The sequence below is a fragment of the Brachyistius frenatus genome, unplaced genomic scaffold (assembly GCF_029030835.1).
Source record: "Brachyistius frenatus isolate BFR_SWC_R1_liver_20210118 unplaced genomic scaffold, ASM2903083v1 Contig_477, whole genome shotgun sequence".
Lineage (NCBI taxonomy): Eukaryota > Metazoa > Chordata > Actinopteri > Embiotocidae > Brachyistius > Brachyistius frenatus.
Window position 1 is genome coordinate 17,015 of NW_027211076.1, and position 25,832 is coordinate 42,846.

The 25,832-nt window shown below is 44.8% G+C and overlaps 1 protein-coding gene across 4 annotated transcripts in view; it reads right to left on the bottom strand.

The window, feature by feature from the left end:
• Nucleotides 1-2,636: 2,636 nt before the first annotated feature.
• ankrd44 (ankyrin repeat domain 44) overlaps nt 2,637-25,832 on the bottom strand; it is a 41,626-nt gene continuing 18,430 nt past the window's right edge. Inside the window, exons 5-28 of one of the 4 annotated variants that reach the window (XM_069687611.1) lie at nt 25,235-25,435; nt 24,664-24,751; nt 24,076-24,218; nt 21,152-21,364; nt 20,743-20,821; nt 20,552-20,666; nt 20,389-20,471; nt 18,659-18,722; nt 17,974-18,042; nt 17,647-17,787; nt 15,827-15,892; nt 14,033-14,144; nt 13,308-13,379; nt 12,945-13,146; nt 11,141-11,228; nt 10,942-11,059; nt 10,112-10,334; nt 9,014-9,101; nt 8,812-8,895; nt 8,586-8,731; nt 7,012-7,094; nt 6,796-6,878; nt 4,937-5,028; nt 2,637-4,095 (exon numbers count right to left, since the gene is read on the bottom strand). In XM_069687611.1, the coding sequence (XP_069543712.1) occupies nt 3,839-4,095; nt 4,937-5,028; nt 6,796-6,878; nt 7,012-7,094; nt 8,586-8,731; nt 8,812-8,895; nt 9,014-9,101; nt 10,112-10,334; nt 10,942-11,059; nt 11,141-11,228; nt 12,945-13,146; nt 13,308-13,379; nt 14,033-14,144; nt 15,827-15,892; nt 17,647-17,787; nt 17,974-18,042; nt 18,659-18,722; nt 20,389-20,471; nt 20,552-20,666; nt 20,743-20,821; nt 21,152-21,364; nt 24,076-24,218; nt 24,664-24,751; nt 25,235-25,435 (2,910 nt within the window). In that variant the 3' untranslated portion in view covers nt 2,637-3,838. Of the gene's footprint in view, nt 4,096-4,936; nt 5,029-6,795; nt 6,879-7,011; nt 7,095-8,569; nt 8,732-8,811; nt 8,896-9,013; nt 9,102-10,111; nt 10,335-10,941; nt 11,060-11,140; nt 11,229-12,944; nt 13,147-13,307; nt 13,380-14,032; nt 14,145-15,826; nt 15,893-17,646; nt 17,788-17,973; nt 18,043-18,658; nt 18,771-20,388; nt 20,472-20,551; nt 20,667-20,742; nt 20,822-21,151; nt 21,365-24,075; nt 24,219-24,663; nt 24,752-25,234; nt 25,436-25,832 lie in introns of those variants that run through there. The other 3 variants (XM_069687610.1, XM_069687613.1, XM_069687614.1) reach the window with 3 other exon arrangements.

Genomic DNA, 25,832 nt, shown 5'->3' on the forward strand with positions numbered 1-25,832 from the left:
CAAACTGAGCAATCGTGGGAGAAGAGCCTTGGTGAGAGAGGTAAAGAAGAACCCAAAGATCACTGTGGCTGAGCTCCAGAGATGCAGTAGGGAGATGGGAGAAAGTTCCACAAAGTCAACTATCACTGCAGCCCTCCACCAGTCGGGGCTTTATGGCAGAGTGGCCCGACGGAAGCCTCTCCTCAGTGCAAGACATATGAAAGCCCGCATAGAGTTTGCCAAAAAACACATGAAGGACTCCCAGACTATGAGAAATAAGATTCTCTGGTCTGATGAGACCAAGATTGAACTTTTTGGCGTTAATTCTAAGCGGTATGTGTGGAGAAAACCAGGCACTGCTCATCACCTGCCCAATACAATCCCAACAGTGAAACATGGTGGTGGCAGCATCATGCTATGGGGGTGTTTTTCAGCTGCAGGGACAGGACGACTGGTTGCAGTTGAAGGAAAGATGAATGCGGCCAAGTACAGAGATATCCTGGAAGAAAACCTCTTCCAGAGTGCTCTGGACCTCAGACTGGGCCGAAGGTTCACCTTCCAACAAGACAACGACCCGAAGCACACAGCTAAAATAACAAAGGAGTGGCTTCGGAACAACTCTGTGACCATTCTTGACTGGCCCAGCCAGAGCCCTGACCTAAACCCAATTGAGCATCTCTGGAGAGACCTGAAAATGTCTGTCCACCAACGTTCACCATCCAACCTGACGGAACTGGAGAGGATCTGCAAGGAAGAATGGCAGAGGATCCCCAAATCCAGGTGTGAAAAGCTTGTTGCATCGTTCCCAAGAAGACTCATGGCTGTACTCGCTCAAAAGGGTGCTTCTACTCAATACTGAGCAAAGGGTCTGAATACTTATGACCATGTGATATTTCAGGTTTTCTTTTTTAATAAATTTGCACAAATTTCTACATTTGTTTTTTTCTGTCAAGATGGGGTGCTGAGTGTACATTAATGAGAAATAAAATGAACTTTTTTGATTTTAGCAAATGGCTGCAATGAAACAAAGAGTGAAAAATTTAAAGGGGTCTGAATACTTTCCGTACCCACTGTATATACACATATATGCATATATATATATATCAATTAATTAATAAAATTAGCAAAACATTTAATATTCATATATATATATATATATATATATATACACACACGTGTAAAACATTCACCTCCTCGCTTTCGAGGTCTGAGACAAATATGTCAAAGCATAAACAACCCTGCGGAAGCACCACAAATACTAAATTTATTTTGTAATGTTGGTGAACTGATCCTTTAAATGGATATTAGAATCTATTAACACGGGAAATGTTGTAAAAGGAAACTAATGAACTGACATCAAGGCACTGGACACGTTAGAGACGATGACGATGGCATGTAGCTGGTAGGTTGACAAACGGTGGGGAGGGGGGGTAAGAAAAGTGGTCAAGGCCCTGTGTTATTTTTCATTTAAGTGCTGGCAGTATCCGTACCATCATGTAATAGGTAATAAATAGAAGAAAGAACGGAGCTAAAAGAGCTTTTCATCAATTGAGAAATTTGTTCTTGGTGGAGAATCTGGGCCTCCGTGATTTCACACTTCGACTCAGTAAAAACACCGTCTACTACCCGGAGCCACAGAGTGTGCAAGCATGCACGACAGGTAGGGATACATGTGAAGTGAAAACAGTGCAGGAGGCCGTTCAAGGCCACAGCATTAAAATGCATAAATCTGAGTCATAATCTCATCTTTCCATCACACCTGCACCCACCTTGTGTTCATCAGCAGGTACATCCCCATTCCCGGGTTTGATTGTTCCTCATATGTTCTGGAAATCAATCTCAAAACTAGGGAGGAAATGTCGGGTAAAACTGTCTAATTAGCATGTTGGACTGTCGGCCTGCTGCCCACGCTGGCTGTTGTATCTCCGGACCCTTCCTGCCTTTGGCCACACCACTCGGGTCATTTTCACCAGCTGATATGGTGTCTTGTAGCCAATGTGTCCCAGTGGCCACTTCCAGTGTTGCAAGGAAAAGAATCCCCTGCAGGCCATAAAGTATGTTCCCATAGACCTCCATTATAAATGACAAGGTTTTAATTCCTGGAGGATTTATATTCATAACATCTTCAGTTGTATTTTGAGTTTTTAGTTTGTGTTTCATCACACTGTAAAGTCTATGGGCCGAGCAGGAAGCAGTGGGCGGGGCTAAGGGGGGGGTTCGGGTGGGTTGACCCAAGACACCAAATTTCATGTCAATCCAGGCGATAGTTATTGAGATAGTAAACATGCTTCCTCCAATGCTGTTCTCAGATCTTTTCCAGAACGTCTCTTCAGCGAGAGGAAAACGCGTTTAGGGAATTGAGATGTACCTGTGAGCCATTTCCTCTTTCAAACATTTAAACTACTGAACACCTCATGGAAACTGTACAATTCACATTCCATCGACAGTTCATCAAAAAAAACAGCAAACTCCAAAATGTGTGCTTCAGCTGTTAGACTTGTTCAAAACAAACCTCTATGTACGTCTTGACAAAACCCTTCAGTACGTATCCGTCATCTAGTATGGAAGTCAAATATTTGGTACAAACAAGCCAAAAAAACAAAAAGTCTAAAATGACACTTCACTTTCTGAATTTTGTACAAACAGTGAAAAATGGCTTCTTTTTTTTCTTTTTTTTAACAAAGTAAGTCTCAGGCGAGTTGCTGTGCCGTCCAGAGACGAAGTGCCGAGGTCGGTTCGGATTTAAGCACCTGTGAGGAGGAAGAATGAACCGTGGTGTAAATTAACACGACCATGCAGACCCAAACCCACCGGACCCAGACCCAAACCCACCGGACCCAGACCCACCGGACCCAGACCCAAACCCACCGGACCCAGACCCAAACCCACCGGACCCAGACCCACCGGACCCAGACCCAGACCCAACGGACCCAGACCCAAACCCACCGGACCCAAACCCAAACCCACCGGACCCAGACCCAGACCCAAACCCACCGGACCTGGACCCAAACCCACCGGACCCAGACCCAGACCCAAACCCACCGGACCCGGACCCAAACCCACCGGACCCAGACACAAATCCAACGGAACCAAACACAAACCCACCGGACCCAGACTAAAGTCTTTATATCCAGATCAAACTTTTCTTGGTGGAGCGACGGGTTCAGCTGCAGCAGTCAGGCCAGGTCGGGTCGGTGATCCCATCCCTGCTTTTTCAAAAAGGGCAGTAAGAAAACAGAGCCTCCAGCCGGACGTCACAGGAGCGTAATTCTGTTTGTGAAGAACTGAAGATGCAGAAGCTGCATGTGGAGCCCCAAAGGTTCAATATTTAACAAAGAAAAGACATAAATATTAATAACAAATATTTAATAATTTAGTGTTTTTGTTATTTTAGCATTTCTTTTCGATAACATGTCCATTTTCCTAATGTCACTTTATCAGAGCTGTGATAAGTACGACACACTGGCAACTATTCTGATCATTTTTAAAAATCATAATTTTTGTAATGTTTTGAGCAAACATGTTAAAAATCTTGTTTTTACTGCTCAAATTTTTGCTTGCTAGCTTAAAAGTCAGTGTCTGTATTTACTGAAAACAACAGTCCTGTAGAAGCTAAATGAAATTAAATGACATTTTATGAATTGATTATTTTATCTTTTTATATATATATAGAACAACTCATTCATGCTTACTGATGTAGTAGCCTTTTACTTATTTACTAAATATTGAACACTTTTGGGCTCCATAACTGTCCTTCCTCAAGAGTGTGTGTGCGGGGTGGGGATGTGTGTGTGTGTGTGTGGGGGGGGGGGGTCCGAGGTTCAGGTTCACAGCCTGAGGTAGGAGGCTAAAGAGTCGATCAGAAAGTTTCAGAGTCCTCTGAGTCATTCTCAGTGGTTCCTTCGCTGGAGGGTCCGGAGGGGTTCCTGGGGCTGCGGGGCCCCCGAGGGCCGGTGACCGGGCCTTTAGCCCCCTGGGGCAGCTGCCTCAGCAGGGAGCCTGGGGAAGGAGCCCCGGAGCTGCAAGGGGAGCAGAAAGGCATCATGGTAGCCAGAATGAGAGCCAGACAGTCAGCCACCTCTCTGCTAGGAGCACAAGCCAGAGCAGGGGTCAGACCTGAGACAGAGAGAAAGAACAGAGACGGAGGGGGGGACAGGAGGAGGATAGAGGAGGGAGGGAGGGAGGGAGAGGAGGAGGATGGAGGAGAGCAAAACGTGGACGAGGAGGAAGCAGGAGGATGAAGCAGAAGACAAAGACGGAGCAGCATTCCATTAGTGTTCAGCCAGCTGACAGAACGAACACGGGGAGGGGGGGGCATTCACAAAAGAAAAGAAATATATATACATATAGATACACATAATATATATCTATATATGTATATAATCTATATCTATATAATCATGATTTGTATACAAGATCATCAGGGTGAGAGTTCCTACTTCCACAAGCTTTAGAATCTTTTTTCATGTTTCCTTCTTTAATAACTGTAAATCAAAGGAACTGTGAACAGCTCCAATACTTTATATTCCATAAATGTAAACAAATATAGAGTCCAGAATGCGGCTGGTGTTGCAGCTCACAGGTTCACTGTCTGCTCGTTTCATGAAGACGACTAGAAACACCAGAGAACATCATGAGGTGAACAGCTCAGATGGAATCTCCATCCATCGCGTGATCAATGTCAGACCATTTTGTCTTCCCTTTCTGCATCCCTTTCAAAATAAAAGCGGTGTAGTATTTCATACATGGTCCGGCCACGTGCTGAGTTTTGACCCAGTCTTGTGTTTCTAACTGAGGCGTCGGGGAAACACTGCCATCAATCTCAGGTCGCTCTTTACAAACGGTTTTGGCCAAAGAGGAGACGGCCAGCATCAGCGTTCATCACGGGAGGAGATTGAGCGACACATGCTGCAACGAAGGACGACGTGCATGCAGACCAGCAGCAGCAGCTTCATACCGTTCTCGTCCACCGTCTGGACGTTGGCTCCTCTGGACAGCAGCTCCTGGACCGCCCGCTTCAGGCCGCTACGAGCCGCCAGGTGGAGAGGGCTGACGGAGACAGGAAGAGAGGAGCTTCACTGAGGTAGGTAGGTAGGTAGGTATTTACTTTATTAACCCCTGAGGGGAAATTTTTTAATTTCCTGAGCTGCAACTTCCTGCTGACAAGCCCTTCCAAAGCATTTTTCAACATATTTTGTTTCACTCTGTTTGTCCCAGCGACCCCAAAGAGAACATTTTTATGTTCAGGGTATCTGAACATCTGTTTTCTTTGGCTCAACTAAATGTGACACCGTTTCCTGAGATAAATTAATATATTAAGGCTGAATATGTTTTTAATCCATCGTGAGGTTTAGTGGGAGATGAGCTTCAGTTTTCAGGCTCGCAGTTTGTGTTCAGGAGCAGAAACCCTCTCTAGCTTTAAGGTTAGACTTATGGGTTGGGCTTCTTTCCTCTCAACTCTTTCACTCTCTATAATCTCTCATCTGCTCTGTGATTGTCCACCAACAGTTCTTCTCTTCTATCTCTATGCTGTCCTTTTCTCTCTCTGCTCTCCGCTCACCACCACCCAGTCGAGGCAGATGGTTCCGCCCACCTCTGATCCTGGTTCTGTTAACAGATGTGCCACCCACGTCTGAGCCTGGTTCTGTTAACAGATGCTCCGCTCACCTCTGATCCTGGTTCTGTTAACAGATGCTCCGCCCACCTCTGAACCTGGTTCTGTTAACGGATGCTCCGCCCACCTCTGAGCCTGGTTCTGTTAACAGATGCTCCGCCCACGTCTGAGCCTGGTTCTGTTAACAGATGCTCCGCCCACCTCTGAGCCTGGTTCTGTTCACAGATGCTCCGCCCCCCTCTGATCCTGGTTCTGTTAACAGATGCGCCGCCCACGTCTGAGCCTGGTTCTGTTAACAGATGCTCCGCTCACCTCTGATCCTGGTTCTGTTAACAGATGCTCCGCCCACCTCTGAACCTGGTTCTGTTAACGGATGCTCCGCCCACCTCTGAGCCTGGTTCTGTTAACAGATGCTCCGCCCACCTCTGAACCTGGTTCTGTTAACGGATGCTCCGCCCACGTCTGAGCCTGGTTCTGTTAACAGATGCTCCGCCCACCTCTGAACCTGGTTCTGTTAACGGATGCTCCGCCCACCTCTGAGCCTGGTTCTGTTAACAGATGCTCCGCTCACCTCTGATCCTGGTTCTGTTAACAGATGCTCCGCCCACCTCTGAACCTGGTTCTGTTAACGGATGCTCCGCCCACCTCTGAGCCTGGTTCTGTTAACAGATGCTCCGCCCACCTCTGAACCTGGTTCTGTTAACGGATGCTCCGCCCACGTCTGAGCCTGGTTCTGTTAACAGATGCTCCGCCCACCTCTGAACCTGGTTCTGTTAACAGATGCTCCGCCCACCTCTGAGCCTGGTTCTGTTAACAGATGCTCCGCCCACCTCTGAGCCTGGTTCTGTTGGAGGTTTTTCTGAGTTTTTTTCCACCTCGCTAACATTATTTGTTTTGTTGTGCCATAAAATGTGGAGACAAAAATTAAAGCCTAAAATTAAATTATAATTGAATTTTAAAATTAAATCTATTTAATAAAGAATGATTACTTTTACATTTAAATATATAATGTAAAATCCTGTAACTCCTGTTGGTTCTCAAAAAAGACTGTAATAAAAAATAAGACCTTTTCTGTCATTTTATGTCCTAAATCTGAAAGGATACAGAGATGTCCTCTGAATGACATTTGTGTGAAGAGATAACAGTATAAAGGAGACAAAGGATGTTTTCAGCCAGATGTTTTAGAGGTTTTAGACACTCACGTCTGCAGCGCTGCGTTCGTGGCGTTTATGAGCACGGTGTCGGACAGCTTCTCCAGGATCAACAGCACGCACTCCTCCTTTCCCTGGAAGAAGACCATGTTACAGCACTCACCTCATCTTCAGAACAAAGACAGAAATGTACGAATACTCCACTGCAAAGTTAAATATGCTTTCCGTCAAACACAGTAAACGTGAGCTACAAAGCTCAACACGTACGTTACTGCAGGCCAGGTGCAGGGCGGTGTTGCCATCCTTGTCAGTCTGACTGAGGTTGGCACTGGCGATGGTCAATAGCACCTCTGGAGGCAGAATATACAGAAGACATTACAATCAACAAGGTCCAAATCCAGTATGTAGAGCTGTAGGTTATGAAACACTCGAGGGCTTTTAATTTGAAATGGGAGCTTTTACTTTTAAACACATCCAGGAAATTGCTGCATTTGGGTTACCAAGAGTGTAACGTTCGCGGCAGACATTCGTGCCTACAGGGCTGCTCAAACAAAAAGCACTTCCTCCAAGAAATCTTGATCTTGCAATCACATTAGTTTACGTAAATTCAAGCAATCTACATAATATTTGCAGAAGCTTGCAATTTTTACAAAATTACCACAATTTTTCCGTAAAAAACATCGTTAACAGAAGCGGTGCTGAAAGTATCAACAGCATGAAGTCATCTTCTCTAAAGAAAACTGGCTTCATTGACTAAAATAACTCCTCATTTACATTCAGTACGGTTCTTCTCCTGTCATCTCCAAATTTGGGCGGCACGGTGGTGCAGTGGTTAGCACTGTCACCTCACAGCAAAAAAGGTTCCGGGTTCGAATCTGGTCCTGGGCCTTTCTGTGCGGAGTTTGCATGTTCTCCCTGTGCTTGCCTGGGTTCTCTCCGGGTTCTCCGGCTTCCTCCCATCATCCAAAAACATGCACCTCAGGTCAGGTTACCTGGCGCCGCGCTAGTGGCAGCCTGCTGCAGCATCTCCCCCTGAGAGCCCCCCTGCTGTAGTGAAGACATTTCCCCTCGGGGATTAATAAAGTCTATAAAAAGTATAAATAAAACTCTGTTCACCGGAGGAACCGAAACAGGAAGTGACGGGGTTTGTGGGAAATGTGTTCTTCACATTAAAACGATGTGATTAAATGTTTGTGATCAAAGGAAGTGATTCCATATTACTGGATGTTAAATGAGTTTTCTCCACACGTCCAGTTGTCAGAGACGTCTCTTTGTTTGTTTCATCCAGCAGGTCTATGTGTTGAATGAACATGAATTAAACAGCATCTAAAGCTCTTATTTTGACAGCTGATGTAGTCCTTGTTTCTATATTCCAGTCACAGACGGTCTGTTCTGGAAACATACGCAGCTTATAGGACCTTTTAGGAGCTTTTAGGAACTTTTAGGAGCTTTTTGAAACTTTTAGGACCTCTTAGGAGCTTTTATCTCCACGGTTCTCTAAGTTCAATAGATACATAAAAAAAGATTAGAACTAAAATATTTCTGTGACGTGCAGCAGGATTATTATCACAGGAAGTGATTACACATTTATTATTCCATCAGTTAGTGCTTAAAAAAAATGGAATATTTTTCTGAACAAATTTTCGACAATTTTACCACAAAAAAAACAAACACTTAAAACTGCAAATTACATCAAAATTTTGCAAAAATCTGTCACAAAATTTAAAAAAAAAAATTTAGCATTAAAAAAAAAAAAAAAAATCTAAAAAAAGGCAGAAATCCTAGAAGGGACTGAAAAAGACCAGAACACGTTTCTTTAACACACTTAATGATGTGATTACCGAGAGCCCCGACCCGGCCCTTCTCAGCCGACATCATCAATGCGGTACGGCCCGATTGGTCTACGGCGTCACCAGGTGCATCGTGGGAAAGCAGAAGCTGGACACAGTCAACATGACCTGCGAACGCAGCGGCGTGAAGAGGAGTCCTGCAGGAGAGAGGAAGGAATGAAAAGAGACGCTGCAGCCGGCCGCTGACGAAGCTGCAGTCACAATGTCCACTTCTTACCTTCCCTTCGCGTCTCTGCAGCCGGCGATGTCGGACCCCATCGCCTCCAGCAGCAGGGAGGCACACGGCTCGTGATCGTTCACCCTGACAGGTTAAACACACACAGGGTTCACTGAGCGACGGCGAGAAGAAGGAACCAAAATAAGGGACCCAACGGTGGCACGTCTTCACCGCTGGACAGTTACAAGCAATGCAGACTTACACGGCACAGTGCAGAGGGGTGAAGGGGTGTCCATCGATGCAGCGGCAGCCCTTCTGCTCCAGCAGGACCTCAACACACCCCTCGTGACCTAGACATACCACAGAAAGGCTTCACAGCTGGTCCTCACCTTTCACATCTGTTTCCACAACTTCTCAGACCACACCAAGCTTCCCAAGTACCTCCGCCGACACTCAGATTTAACCAGGAAATCTCCTCAGAAAGGCGAAACTTATACAACATTAGCTTTCTGTTTCTAAATCCAAGAACACCTTTATTAATCACAGCAGGTAGACAGACAGATTGACAGAAGGACACTTTTCATTTTCGTTTTATTTACTGGCAGGTTGACTGGTGGCCAAAGTCGAAGAAAATTCTTAAGAGTTGTGACGTTTTCTGAGAATTTCCCCTGAAAGCTTTTCACAAAACATCTTCACCCTTCAGAGAGCTCCTCAGGAGGAAAACTGTCCGGATCAGGGAGGAGGACTTTAAGAGGATGAAGAGTTTCTTCATCAGAGGAGGAAAGTGATGAAGTCCAGCGAGCTCAGAGAAATATTCTTCAAACACTGAATGACTTGATGAAAGTGTCCAGATTGTCTGCAGGAGGATGTTTGAGGTGGATCTCATCAGAGACGTCACTTCTCCCACCAACACAACAACAGACGTGGAAGTGATGAAGATGTTTGAGTGTAGAAATGACTGGAGTCTGTTCAACCTTCATCAGCAGTCATTACACAAACACGCACTTCATTTAACTTGGAAGATACGATACTGTAACATCCTTTAAGAGGGTCCTGAAGCATTCTCAGCAGGTTCACAGTGATGACAGCAGCGGTACATCCCATAGACCACCTCCCTGGTCCTACCAGGCTACGTGGTACCACCAGGTGGAGGCCCACGTACTGCTGCTGCTTGGGAGTCTTATGTAACTGTGTTTCTTGATGTACATCACTGTGAACCTGCTGAGAATGCTTCAGGACCCTCTTAAAGGATGTTACAGTATCGTATCTTCCAAGTTAAATGAAGTGCGCGTGTGTGTGTGTGTGTGTGTGTGTGTGTGCGTGTGCGTGTGTGTGTGTGTGTGTGTGTGTGTGAACTGACCGTAGTAGCAGGCCCAGTGCAGTGGTGTGTACCCGCTGTGGTCTCTCAGCGGAGGCAGGGACGGCGGCTCAGAGCAGGCAATGCTCAGCAGCTCGCTCAGCCAGGAGGCGTGGCCTCGGGCGGCCGCCAGGTGGATGGCCGTGCGACCTCGCGAGTCGCCGAGCAAAACCGAAGCCTCCTGCTCCAACAGACACTGGATGCACTCCTCCTGACCACACAGCAGCTGGGACAGAAGAGCAGAGCTTTAACTTTGGGGATGAAACGGGTTCTCAGGCTGGAGGTGCATAGAAAGCCTGAACACGGAGCCAGGAGGAGGCGCAGAGAACAGACTTCTCTCAGACCACTCCAACAAGCTGAAAGGTTTTGGTCTCATGACTCCTTATGTCAAGTCATATTTATTGGTAGAGCACATTTAAAACACGACAAAGGTTGACCAAAGTGCTGCACATAAACAAACAGTCACAGTTGAACAAGTAACATCAAAATCAAGATGAAGCTAATCACCCAAAAATATTAAGTAGAGGTTAAAGTGGAAAGGTCAGTGAAAATAAATAGGATTTTAAATATTGGTTTTGAAAATTGGTAAAGAGGTTGAAGGGGAAGGTTGTTCCAGAGCTGAGGAGCTGCTGAGAAGGACCGGTCGGCCAGAGAGGCAAACAGACATTACGATTTTAAAATCAATCCTACACTGGACAGGTAGCCAGTGGAGAGATTGGTGGAAAGGAAAGCAGCCCACCCACCTTTACTACAGGCTCTCAATATAGATATACAGATGGCCAGATGAAGACCTGAAAGGCTTTCAGGACCTACAAACACAGGTGAGTCCTCACCCCGAGGTGCAGCGCAGTGAGGCCGTGGAGATCCGCTGCGTTGGCGTTGGCTTCCCTCTCCAGCAGCAGCGACACAGCGTCCACGTGACCTCCGGCCACCGCCAGCATGAGAGGAGTCCTGAGACGAGGACGCAGGGAAGTAAACGCACAGCGACAAACGGCAAGTAGAAAGAAGGTGGAGGTGAGCAGCATCACTCACTGTCCCTGAGAGTCAGCAGCATCTACGAGGTCTGAACCGTCCGATTCATCCAGCAGGAGGCGCACACACGTCGTGTGACCGTTCATCACTGCAGACAAACAGGAAGTGGGCCAGATGACAGGAGACACAGAAAACAGGAAATAAGTACCAGAATCATAAGAAGCGAACGGTGTACTAAATATTTAACATATTAACAGAGAACCTGTTCTTGTTCACTCCCAGGAGCAGAAATCAATTGTGTCACTAGGAAGAGTACAGAAATATGGCTAATGAGATTGTAACACAAAATTAACATGAAATGACTACTTAAAAACATGAATTTGGACACAGAGCAAAAAATTCTAAACTCAGTTTGTCTGAAATATAGTTAAAGGCAGACGAAGGTCGTCTCGACCCTGTAAAGAGACCTGAGTCTGTATTCTGTTAGGAACACGTGGCTGAAGCTCCAGAAAGCTTCATTTAGTGAAGCAGGAACTTTGTACAACTAAAGTATAGAAACTCAATCTGGGTTTGTAGTCATCTTCAATTAATGCACAACCGCATTTCCCAAAAAGTTGGGACAATCTGTAAAATGTAAATAAAAACAGAATGAGATGATTTGCTAATCACATAAACTCATATTTAATTGAAAATACAAAGACAACATATCAAATGTTGAAACGGAGAAATGTTATTGTTTTATGAAAAATATCTGTTTATTTTGAATTTGATGGCAGCAACACATCTCAAAAAAGTTGTGACAGGTTCAATAAATGACTGGAAAAGTTGTGTAAAGATTTTTTTTTTAAAAAGACCCTAACCCACCTGATGGAACATCTGACAACTAATGAGGTTACCATGGCAACAGATCAGGAACATGATTGGGTATAAAAGATGATTTCAGAGAGGCAGAGTCTCTCAGCAGTGAAGATGGGGAGAGGTTCACCACTCTGAAAGACTGTGTTGGAAAATAGTTCAACAATCTAAGAATAATGTTCCTCAACGTAAAACTACAAAGAATTAGTGGATTTCATCGTCTACGGTTCATAATATCATTAAAAGATTCAGAGAATCTGGAGAAATCTCTGAACACAAGGGACAAGGCTGGAAACCAATATTGGATGGTGGTGATCTTCGGGCCCTCAGGCAGCACTGCATTAAAAACACACTATTCTGGAGTGGAAATCACTGCATGGGCTCAGGAACACTTGTGAAAACCATCGTCTGTGAACACAGTTCATCGCTGCGTCCACAAATGATGTTAAAACTCTCCAAAGAAGAAACCAGATAAAAACATGATCCAGAAACACCGCCGCCTTCTCTGGACCGAGATCATTGAAGATGGACTGAGGTGAAGGACCCCTGAATGACCCCCTGTGGTCTCATTCCTCAGTCATGGACAGTAACTAGTGAACCACCGCTTTGTCTACTGACACAATTTTACAGCCAAATAAACTTCAGCATGAAGACTTTTGAAATGTTTTTATAAATTCATCTAGCGTACGTTAACTAAAGTTATTCCACTGAAACCCTCCTGAATGAAACCAGTTGTTTAATCGTTAACCTTCACCGCAGAGATCACTGCTATTAGTATTAACTCTTCCTTCCACCATTACTTTACGGTTATTTTTGTTAATTTGCTGTACTTTTATCTTATCCTGTAGTTATTCAATCATGTACTTTGTTTGTAGATAGTAGACCAAGTTTGAGTGATTCAAGTGGTTACTATCATCTAAAGTAATTCTGATGTTCCTGTAAATTATAGTTGGTGCCCAAATCTTCAACGAGTACAGAATCTAGATTGAGGTAATTGTGCTGCACCCACCTGCCAGGTGGACGGGGGTGCGTCCGTACTGCCTGTCGGTAGTGCGCTGTGACGCCCCCTGGCCAAGGAGGGTGTGAACGCAGTCGGTGTGGCCCCGGAGGGCAGCCAGGGCCAGGGGGGTCCTCCCCGCCTCGTCCCCCTGGTCCACCTCCCTCTCCCCCTGCAGCAGCACCTCCAGGGCCTGGGCGTGGCCGTGGTACGCCTGCCGAAAAAAACAACACTCTAAAATAAAAAGTGATGTACAACAGATCTCAGCAGCTTAAATTTAAGACCTTATAAATCCTTTTAATGCTTATTTTATGTATGTCATTTAATAACTGATGCTGTCCAGAGTATGAAAGTAACTGCCGTTTGGAGACTCACAGCGAGGTGCAGCGGGCTCCTGGCGGTCAGAGATTCTGGGTCGTCATGGTGACCGTCGTCTCTGTCCAGCAGCTGCAGGATGTAACAAAAGCAACATGAAACCTGCTCACAGGCCACCGAACACTGTTTCAGGTGACAAAAGCTCACTCGGTCCAGACACATGAACAGATTATGTTTTGGAAGTGGAAAATCAAAGGTCAAAGGTCAACCGCACATTAACCCATTCCAATGAACGCGATATCTCAGGAACACCTTGAAGGAGTTTCTTGAAATTTGGCAATTTTTCACTTGGCCTCAGGGATGCTCTGATTAGATTTTGGAGGTCAAAGGTCACCGTTAGCTCATTTCCCTCCCATCTTTTCCACGTGTGTGTGTGTGTGTGTGTGTGTGTGTGTGTGTGTGTGTGTGTGTGTGTGTGTGTGTGTGTGTGTGTGTGTGTGTGTGTGTGTGTGTGTGTGTGCGTGTCTGTGTGTGTGTGTGTCTGTGTGTGTGCGTGTGTGTGTGTCTGTGTGTGTGTGTGTGTGTGTCTGTGTGTGCGTGTGTGTGTGTGTCTGTGTGTGCGTGCGTGTGTGTGTGCGTGTCTGTGTGTGTGTGTGTCTGTGTGTGTGTGTGTGTGTGTGTGTGTGTGTGTGTGTGTGTGTGTGTGTGTGTGTGTGTGTGTGTGTGTGTGTGTGTGTGTGTGTGTGTGTGTGTGTGTGTGTGTGTGTGTGTGTGTGTGTACTGACCAGCTCCAGACAGTGTCTGTGTCCGTAGGCAGCAGCGTAGTGAACAGGACTGTAGCCTTGTTTGTCCTTCAGAGAGGCCGTCGCTCCGCTCTGAAGCAGGAACTCTAAACATCTGCAACACAGACATGTTTACGTTTCTATTTGGTGCAGAAACTAAAGGTAATATAATCTAACAACGTCTGACTGAAAACTTCATCCGTCATTCAAACGTTTCACCCAGTTTGTGTGTATTTTCTAATGTTTGTTAGATCCTGTCTGTCTGTGTTCATCTCAAACAATTACAGCACATTGAACAAGACGGGATTTCATCTTCCAACAAATCAAACTTTATCAGTGGAGGAGAGTAAGTACAATGGAGCTCTGTACTCATTAAAACCCTGCAGCTGATCCAAAATGCTGCAGCAAGAGTACTGACAGTATTTAACAAGAGAGATCATATTTCTCCAGTTTTACCTTCTCTTCACTGGCTTCCTGTTAAATCAAGAATAGAATATAAAATTCTCTTGATGACTTACAAAGCTCTACATGACCAGGCTCCATCATATCTTAGAGATCTTATAGAACCATATAATCCTAGCAGAGCACTTCTCTCTCAGTACGCTGGTCTACTTGTGGTTCCTAGAGTTTCCAGAAGTAGAATGGGAGGCGGAGCTTCAGTGTTCAGGCTCCTCCCCTGTGGAACCAGCTCCCAGTTTGTGTTGGAGGGGCAGAAACCCTCTCTAGCTTTAAGATTAGACTCAAAACGTTCCTTCTTGATGAAGCCTATAGTTAGGGCTGGCTCAGGTAGACCTGAACCAACCCTTAGTTATGCTGTTATAGGCCGAGGCTGCTGGAGGACCTCGTTACATGCTGAGCTTCTTTTCTTTCCTCCTACTCTTTAACTGACTCATACCTCACCATCTTCTTCTCCCATAGTTTCTTATTATTATCTGTTGTCTCCATTCAGTTCCTTCGCTCGTGTAGTTTCTCTTCTTTCTTTTCCAGATGTCCCATCATGGAGCTGCATGTCTCTGCTCTGTGATTGTCGTCTCCACCAACAGTTCTTCTCTTCTATCTCTATGCTGTCCTTTTCTCTCTCTGCTCTCCTCTCACCCCAACCGGTCAGATGGGCAGATGGCTCCGCTCACCTCTGATCCTGGTTCTCTGAGCCTGGTTCTGTTAACAGATGCTCCGCCCACCTCTGATCGTGGTTCTGTTAACAGAAGCTCCGCCCACCTCTGATCCTGGTTCTGTTAACAGAAGCTCCACCCACCTCTGAGCCTGGTTCTGTTAACAGATGCTCCGCCCACCTCTGATCCTGGTTCTGTTAACAGAAGCTCCGCCCACCTCTGATCCTGATTCTGTTAACAGATGCTCCGCCCACCTCTGATCCTGGTTCTGTTAACAGATGCTCCGCCCACCTCTGATCCTGGTTCTGTCAGAGGTTTCTTCCTGTTAAAGGGAGTTTTTCTTTCCTCTGTTGGAGGTTTTTCTCCCTTAAAGAGGAGTTTTTTCCCTCCTAGCTTATGTAGTAATTGTTGAATTGTTGAATTGTAGAATTGTTGGTTTCTCTGTTATATATCTGTTAGATATTGTAACGTCTTGCTGTAAAGACTTTAATGTGTTGTGATTTGGCTCTATATAAATAAAATTGAATTGAATTGAATTGAATTGTAAAGAATTTAGACAAAGAACCCAACTAAACAACTAAATATTATACCTGATCATGTGTTACTGAGGTAAATTTCTACATTTCTACATCTTTTAATCAAATCAAATCAATTGGACCCGGTTGTGATTTGTTTGTGGACTCACAGCGCCGCCTCCTTCTCCCTCTCCGCCTGAACACCTTCACTCTCCAGCTCCAGAGCAACACGACGCCTGCAGGGGGACAAAACACATGAACATTAACGTACACAACAGATTCTCTTACAACATCATCATCATCACCTCTGTCTCCATGGAGACGGCCAGGTGCAGAACATCCTGTTTTTATATGAAGCAACGGACGGCAGCGACAGAGAGGAGGCGTGAAGAGGAGCGGACTTCCTCCTCCTCTCTTCACCAGATCAATAAGGACGTGAAGGATTTCCCCACAAACATTTCACAAGAGTTTAAAAACAACAAATGATGATGGAGGTAAAAAGTAACGTGTCTCCTGTGGGGACATTTACTGAAGCCCTGCTTCGAGGTCCTCCTCCTTTGACATTTCATGACCCCTCAGATGGATTTGGTGACCATTCAGAGGGACCAGTTCCACAGTTTGGAAAAAACTACCAAACTGTACATGAAGGGGGTAAAGTAGTTTCATCTCGAGCAGCCACAACAGTAAATGGTGTTTTCATGCTGTGTACTGCTCTCATATAGGGCAAAAAATAACAGCCTAAATAGGCAGGACTGATAAAAATGTAACTAAAATATGTGAACTTTAAATGTTGACTGAAAGAAAATGTTGTAATCCTTCATGCAAGAATGCATTGTAACGTAATATAATGTGTCACATGACCAAAGCTAATTTAGGAGTGTGACAGTGGCATTTTGGGTCATTGCCTTGCAGCAACCATCAGTGATGTCATCAACCATCAGTGATGTCATTGTTGGTTTGTGAACGTTATGAATCCTCCACTTCAGATTCTGTCCGTCACCATCTTGGTAGTTCAGAGCGGTTTGGAGCAGGAAGTGACCATATTTGGACGAGCTGGGGGAGGAGCCAGCGGTGGATCTGACCGATCTGATTGGAAACCTGACGATACTATGTCCAGCCCATCGATAGCTGTAACCTGACTGCACCACAGGCCTGTCAATCAAACAGACACGCCTCCAAAAACAGGTCTTCTTGAATCTTCTTTTCTAATGAATGAGGGATTATTTTCAGATGGACCTCCAGAAAACTAATAAGAAGGAGTGACTTTAGCTAACAACACCGAGATAACTGATGGACACATTTTATTCACTTTGGATTTGATGAGAGAAGTTGAATGGGAGTCTATGGAGCCGGAGGCTTTTTGGAGCCGACCTCTAGTGGCACTCGCTGGTATTACAGCTGAAGACACTTCTGGATCGGAACCATTTTTCAGACCTGCAAGCTACGAACTCTTTTAGTTACAGTCTGTAGTCATTGCTGGCACAGATGCAAGAGAAGAGTAAACGACCCAAACATCAAGAGAAACCAGAGTGATGCGCGGACATTATTTGTTGTAGCTGCTTTATCTTTTGATAAACTGATGCTGATAAAATTTCTCTTCTGTTTTCAAAAAGTAGGATTTAACATGCAGGAATCTTACTTATAATGAAGTACTTCTACACATTGTGTTGGTACTTTTTACTTATTTTTTTATTCTTTCACAGACTTTTATCAACGTCAAAGTTACTTTCAACTTAAATAATGTGACGACTCTGGTGTACTGGTTCGCTCTCAGCGCTCTCACAGGGTTATTTTTTCTGGAGCTGGCCGTGGTTTTCAGTGAAAAAGCAACAACTTTAAACTCCATCCCAAATAAGCGATAATGTAGCTGCTGAAAATCTAAGTGGAAACATCTGAAATGAAACGCAGTGTTGTGTTTACAACTTGCTGCCTCCAAGTTGCCAAATAATGAACCGCTGTATTTGAGTAAAGGATCAGACGGCTCGCTCACCGCCTGTCCAGGTCCGAGGAGGCAGCGTAGTGCAGAGCAGAGCGCCCCCACTGGTCGGTGGCGTTGATGGCAGTGCCACAAGCTACCAGAGTCTCAAGACACTGATAGTGCCGACTGGCAGCAGCATAGTGTAGTGGAGTCCTGGGAAACAACAGAGAGAGATGAACAGGAAAACACAAATATACATCATGTACAGCACTGTGGGGGAAAAAATGATGCAATTACATTTTTCTTATTTACTCAGATAAAAGCATTCAAAATCTTTTCCACAGCTCTGTCAGCATTTAGAAACACAACAGTTCTCTGGACAGAAACATGATGTGTTACCTGCCACAGGTGTCCCTCCTGTTGTGGTCTCCTCCACTGCTCAGGAGCAACTTGACGCACTCCACATTACTGCACACCGAGAAGATGACATAACACACCGCATTAAAATCACACTTCTATCAATTACGACGGTGAATTTGATCCTGAATAAACACAATTAAATGACTAAATAATGTTGTGTCTTCATATTAGCCTTCAACCGATACATGGTGATATAAAACCAATAAACAATGTTTTTAAACAATACACAACTAAACTACACAACACAACAAACTAAAAGTTAACAAAATTAAAAAATGTATCATCTTGTCGAGTCTTATTTTCATGGTTTTGGCCTTTATTCCTCTGGTAATAATAACATTGAACTTTTCTGATGAGATCTGGGAACAAAAAATAAAACGGATGGGGAATGGAAACATGAGCAGTCAGAAAGGTTTAAACAAACAACAGGTGAAGGGTAATATATAAAAAACTAATTCTTTCTTCCTAAAAATAAAAGCAAACTAAAAGCTAATGAAGCAGGGTTACATTTGGTAAACATGTTGCTTCCAACTATCAACTTCTTGTCTGTCTTTGTGGTAAAGATTTTGGCACATTCTCAGAGGGAGAAATGCTAAAACTAGAAAGCTGAGAGATGTTGTGATAAAGAGGTGAGAGGTGTGTCTTTATGAATGCTGCCGCTCACCCTCCGGCAGCAGCAGCGTGCAGGCAGGTCCTCCCCAGGCTGTCCGGAGTGTCTATCTGGAAGCCTGCAGACAGACCGACCGAGTCGTTACACATTATGCTAAACCTCCGACCTGAAGAGGGCAGCGGCGGACGAAGGAAGGCCAGACAAGACACAGCAGCAGCCCGCAGAGAGATAGAAGAAGACAGAGGTAAGGGTGAGGACAGAGACAGGTGATCATGCAGGCGCAGGAAAACACATGAACAGAGACCCCAACATGTCGTCATGAGGCCACAGAGGCATTCAGACAGTCTGAGAGGAGTTCAAATTGCAGCATGCAGTTGAGCCCGTCCGTGCAGCGCCCCCTGGTGTGTTCACACCGCCGATGCACACACATGCAGAATTAATGATATAAATGAGGAAATTTAAAGGTATTTTTAGTCCCCCTTTATTTTTATTATAACAAAGTGCATCATGTGGACATTAAAACCGTCACAATCTTAACAATGTGACACTGGCAAATGAGGGGAGCAGGTATGTGGTAATGTAGTAATTCATACTTTAATATAGTAATTGCAAATTTCGTTGTTTTTTTTTTTAAATTTGTTATAAACTTGTTTTTTTGTTTTCCCTTAAACATCCCATAGAGTGTAATACAAATTCAAAGCGGTTTCATATTTATAAAGGTAGTTTTTTCTTGTCCAGCTGCCACTGCTATATAAATTCAAGTATGATGTACATCAAATCCAAATGCTGTGTATTGTGGGGTCAGGTTTCACCCACTTAACTATTATATCCTTTATGGCCACTTACTACCAACGGATATAATTTTTATAACTTGTCTACTCTGGTACATAAAACTGTTCCATGTGTTTTCACGAAAAAGAAAGAAAGAGGTAAACTGAAAACTGGACTTAAAAATGTCAACCTGAAAATAAAAAAAACATAAGAAAATATAAAATCTCCATGAATTTAAATTCATGAGAGACAAAACAATCCTGTTTGAGGACAACTGGGAAAATGCTTTTGAGTTTATTTTAGTTGCAATACCGAGAGTGACCACTGGGGGAAACTGGTCAGCAAGTTTGAATGACAGTGTCGTGTCAGCTGTCTTTGGGTACAACAAAATATCATGACCCAAAACAACATAACGGTCTTATTCAGAACGGGAAAAAATATGGAAAAGGTTTTCAAGAAAACACGTTTTTCATGCCGTTTGTCTTGAACATATTTGTTTCAAAAATGACACCAGGAAAACATAAACTACAGGACCTTTAAGTTACAGCGAGGATTTCCAAATCACTACCAACCAGTCAAGTTGCAGTTTATATCCATGTGGCTCCAGATTGATATAAAAAGCTCTGAAGCTGACTGACAGAAGATGATACTTCAAAAAGAGGCAAGAAAGCTACAAATTGTAAAATGTGAATGCTTCATACAAATCGTCCACCTGACAGAACAGAAGCGTCATACAATAACAGTTTCAAGAGTTATTGATTCAGTGTCTCACCAAATGTGAAATATGATCACAATGTTCCCTTCTGTTCATTAAATAAAGCCCAGAACACTGTTTTTGCATTAACCATTTACATTTAAATATAACATGTCCTATCTTCCACATTTGCATGAAATTTTGTCATATTTCGAGAACTAACTATCTTATCTTTGTTCCAACTGTGGAAACCAACAGCCACATTAGTTCAGAAACTAAATCCAGTTTGTGATCCTTCACGGTGAGCTGGTGGTGCTACCTGAGGACAGCAGCTTCCGGCAGCAGTCGGAGTGAGCGTTCAGGGCAGCCAGGTGGAGAGGAAACATGCCGTGGACTCCTCGCCTTTGGAGAAAGATGCAAAAAGTCTTTGGTTATTAGATACCACGTCATTGTAATAATTCAAATTGTGGACAGGTGGACACCTTGTGCAGTCTGCTCCGCTGGTGATGAGCGTGTTGATGAGCAGTTCGTGGCCGTAGCGGGCGGCGATGTGGAGAGGAGTGTTGCCATCCTTGTCCACGCTGTCGATCTCCCCACCTGCAGGGAAACGTGACAGATTAAAGAGAGCGTGCAGCAGAGCGCCGGGACCCCAGGGAGCACACGGAGGTCTCACCGTTCTGGATGAGGGTCTGAGAGCGAGTGAAGCGTCCGTGAACTGCCGTCATGTGAAGAGGACTCTTCCCATCTCGACTCTGACGAAGGCGGAGGAGAAGAAAAAAAAGGTTTTTAAGGTTTTGTCTGAAAGGTGGCCTCCGGTCTCCGGTTCTTAATGCCGACAGCAGTTCTGTAACCTTCTCGTTTCTTTGAGCCTTTTTTCATAAAACAATCAAATTTCTCAGTTTCAGCATTCAAATGTCGTCTTTGTCCTATTTTTAATTAAATTGGATTTACATTATATGCAAATCATCGCCTTCTGTTTTTATTGAAATTTCCCATAACTGAACGATCACATGTAATCTAGTGGCAGAAAGAAGCAGAGCTGAACACGTCACGCGTCCTCGTGCCGGTGTCGGCCGGTGTACCTGCACGTTGACGTCGGCCCCGTTGTTGACCAGGAACTCCAGACAGAGCGCTCCATGTGTGGACGCAGCGGCGAAGTGCAGCGGCGTGAAGCCTTTGTTGTTGGGCTGGCTGACGTTGGCGCCGTAATCGATCAGCTCGCTGACGACGGCGTCCTGACCGTTGAAACAGGCCACGTGCAGCGCCGTGTTCCCGAACGCGTTGGACTCATCTATCTGTTATCAGGAAGGACGAGACGTGTCAGTGTTGTTGTGTTCTGTGAAGACGAGACGATGAGGGAGTAACATCGTCTTAGACACACGGGGATGTGTTGACGGTTATTTTCTGAGTGAGTCGGAGTGAGCTCTGAGTGCATGTTCTCCCGGGTGTCATTTTTAAGATTTAAAAGGGTGACGTGGAAAGATGAACTCAACGAGCTATAACTGATGTGACTGAGACTGTTCAGGGTTTCCAGAGGTTCATCTGTTTTCATCTCCATCTTCACCACCTCGATCTCACCTCTCCCACTGTGTCTCCGGACGATCTAACCTGAGCTGCCCCTTCATCCTTGTTACCTGAGCATCTTTGACTCCGCCCCCTCCAGCGCCCCTCAGTAGTGTCTTTGTGTCACAGATCCCTCCTGACAGTCCTCTCCACCCTCTCCACCCTCTCCACCTCGTCACCGTGAACAATTCCTCGTATCTAAACACCCCCGATTTGACCATTTCTGCTCTTTGCATCCTCCCCATGTCCTTCCTGCTCCTGCTGACTCTCATACCTCCACCTCTCTTCTCTTCTCTTCTCTTCTCTTCTCTTCTCTTCTCTTCTCTTCTCTTCTCTTCTCTTCTCTTCTCTTCTCTTCTCTTCTCTTCTCTTCTCTTCTCTTCTCCTCTCCTCCACCTCTCTTCTCCTCTCCTCTCCACCTCTCCTCTACCTCTCCTCTCCACCTTGTCTGTTTCACCTCTCCTCTCCTCCACCTGTCCTCCACCTCTCCTCTCCTCTCCACCTCGTCTGTTTCTCCTCTCCTCTCCTCCGCCTCTCCTCTCCTCTCCACCTAGTCTGTTTCACCTCTCATCTCCCCTCCACCTCTCCTCCACCTCTCTTCTCCACCTTCTGTTTCTCCTCTCCTCTTCTCTCCTCCACCTCTCTTCTCCTCTCCTCTCCTCTCCTCTCCTCTCCTCTCCTCTCCTCTCCTCTCCTCTCCTCTCCTCCACCTCTCCTCTCCTCTCCTCTCCTCTCCTCTCCTCTCTCCTCTCCTCCACCTCTGGCCGACGTGATCTCCCACGGAAACACTGCACCGCTCGTACATTCTGCTCCACTTCCTCATACAACACCTCCTCTCAGGACCGTCAAACACTTTCTCTCCATCCACCAACCCTGAAGCAGCTCCTTCTGACCTTTGACCTCCTGCATACTTCTCCATCATCATTTTCAAAGCAAACATTGCATCAGTTGTATGAAGTTATTTTCGTGCCTGTTTCTCGCACTACGGTCTAAAATTGGATCGGAGAGTTAAAACATGTGAACTGATGTGGACAGTTTTGCAGTTTTGTTGGTTTTAGTCACAGACTTGTGAATTTTGGTTTGGGAGGCTTTTTTGATTTCACGAAAACTTATATTTGAGAATTTTGTGAGTCAAAAACTTTTGCTTGACGTAACGGTGAGATCGCCACTGATGGATGAGACGAGTTTCTAATGGTGGGTTGGACTTGGTTCACAGTCTGACATCACAACTCCCTGAATGGAAACACTGGACAGGAGAGGATTGTTGTTCAGCTGGTTTTTTTGGTTGAAATACTTTTAAAATGTAGCATATTTTCACTATGTATTATTTTGTATTATTTATTATTATTGCCTGCTGCCACTATCATGTAGTGGATCTGTTGTTTTAAAGAATAAAATGGATGGCTTCACATCTTAGCATTAAGAACAATCTGTCGGCTAACATTAAACACACACTTTGTCAGAGACATGACTATGTTAGTGAATGTTAGCTACTCGTAACACATTGGAAACAAAATCCAGTTCGACTCATTTTCTGCCAACGGGGAAGCTGAAGTTGACGAGGTTACAACTTTAGCATGCCATTAGTGGAGCAGCGGTGTTTGTCCATCCCTTCACTGGTATGTGGCTCGTATTCCTACCTTGCATATGTACTAACATTATTCAGATCAAGTAATAGCTAATAGTGATAAATAACGACTTCAGCTGTTTACTTTTACCTTTTAATCACTTACTTTGAAGGTTTATGGTGAGTGAAAAATAATAAATAGCTGGTTAACAACAATAACTGGAGACGAAAGTAATTAAATATAAAAAATGAAATACTTGGTTAAAAGTACCTTAGGCTGCAACACCACTAAGTCCCACTGAGCTTGGCCCCAAAAGGCTCCACCTCCATAGACTCCCATTCAACTACTCTCAGTAAATTGTAAGTCAATAAAAATGTGTTCCACCAGTTATCTCGTGTTGTTAACTAAAGTCTCTCCTTCATCTGAAAATAATCCCTCATTAATTAGAAATTAGGCCTCATAAAGACGCGTCTGTTTGATTGACAGGCCTGTGGTGCAGTCAGGTTTCTCCGATTCTCTGTCCTCTCCAGCTCGTCCAAATATGGTCACTTCCTGCTCCAAACTAGCAAGACAGCAATGAACGAAATCTGAACTCAAGGCTTTAAAATGTCCGTTTACAAACTGAAATGAGACATCACTGTTCGTTCCCGCTTGAGTAAAAGAGAGAGATAATTGTCTGTAACAGATACCTCCATCAACTAAAATAATTGATCCATTATGGAAGCATGAATGGGTTATGGAACAAGGGTTAAAACATCTAAATGTCACGGGTATGCAGTTAAAACACATGTTGGAGGAGTGTGTTAAGGGGAGAAGAGTTAAAGATGATGTGATGTCCTCTGAGTGGACGGAGACATGAATGTATTTGTCCTGACCTCCACCGCCAGGTTGAGCAGGTGTTTGACAACTGCAATCTGTCCACTAGAGGCCGCCGTGTGGAGCGGCGTGTATCCCCGTTTGTCCTTACAGCTGATCTCTGCACCCTGATTCACCAGCAGACACACCACATCCAAGTGACCTGCAGGTGGCGCAAAAGAGTACACAAAGGTGAGACCCAGCTGACAGGCGGACCAAAGAGGTGACACCCAAACATCGTGTCTTTGTAGAAACAAAGACATCAGCGCTCGTCCACTTAAAGATAAACTGTGCTGGAGATTTAACAAACAAATTATCAATAGTTCAACTGATTGAAAGATTAGCAAGTTGGTATTTTTATATATTTTTAATTTGTATAGTTACTCAGTCCAAACTGGAGGAAATATGTTTCCTTCTTAAGATGTGAGGGCTGCTGCTGCTTTAAAACAAAAGGTTATTGAAATGTCTTTCATTTGTTTTAACAGGTAACATTACTTCTGCAGAGGTGGAACAGTACAGCCGAAGTATTCTGATAAATAAAGTTACGTGTGCTCAGATTTGTATTGTAAAGTGTTATTTTGACATTGTGAAGAGATGTGCTGTCTTACCCATGAAAGCCGCCCAGTGCAGAGCCCGGCCGTCCTTCTTGTCGAACGCGTTGATATTGGCTCCTTTAGCCAGGAGAAGGTTCACCATCTGACACAACACACACGGGGAATTAGCAGGAAATATTGCTGGTATATGTTTGTGTTTGCATGTTTCTACGTGCAGCAGGATGTGAAGGAGGGTCGCTGCTGATATAACAGCATTACAAATCTCATCTCTTGGCTCAGCTGTTGCGTAAACGCTGTGGACGGTTTGTCGAACGGAGTCAGGAGTTTCTGCCGCCTCTCATTGTTAATTTTAGAAGCAGAACATTTGTGAATGATTCTGTCTGAGATGAGCAGAGTTTCAAAATGCAGAGCCAACTTAACAACCGCATGCACAGCTGCACTCACCCACCTGTTTCCTTCCACCAGGCTATTCACTGAAGAATAGCACAAACGATGATGACATCACAGCCTGTTTATTGGTGAACTACGGTGAGACAGAAGTGGGCGGAGCCCCGAGCTGCAGCAGATTTAGTCCTCCTGACTAAACACGTCTCAGAGGTAAAAAGTCCCTTCTTGTCTACTGTACCTCAGTGTGGCCGTTGAGGGCAGCGTGGTGCAGGGCGGTGCGGCCGCCGCGGTCCGACACGTTAACGCTGCTCAGCAGCGGGATGATGACCTCAGCACATCGCAGCGCGTTATTGGCTGCGGCAACGTGCAGCGGAGTCTGCCAGTTCTTGTCCCGCGCGTTCACATCGGCCGAGTGGCGGATTAAAACCCGCACCGCCTCCTGAGGACGAAAGACAAACAGATCTGCTGTTTTGAAAGAGAATAACTCACTCGTGTGCAACTTGTAGGATAAATATTCCGTTCTTTGAACCCACTCTGGGCTCCTTTAGTACAAGACTACCGATTAGTCGGTTATCACCTTCTTACATTCAGTGTAGTGTGTCAGTCAGTAATGTCACCTGAAAGAAACTCACCTCCCGTTCACATCGAGAATCAGACACGAGGCAGCAACAAACCAGCTGAGACAAACTACAAACTACCATGTTTTATAGGTGAGTGAATGTTTCCTCATCGGGAATGTGGATGTATTAGTGAGGGAGTTACTGGACCCTAGTCTACAGTCACTGAAGCAATATCACCGTCTTAATGTTGTCCATGTTAACCCAGACAGGAAACAG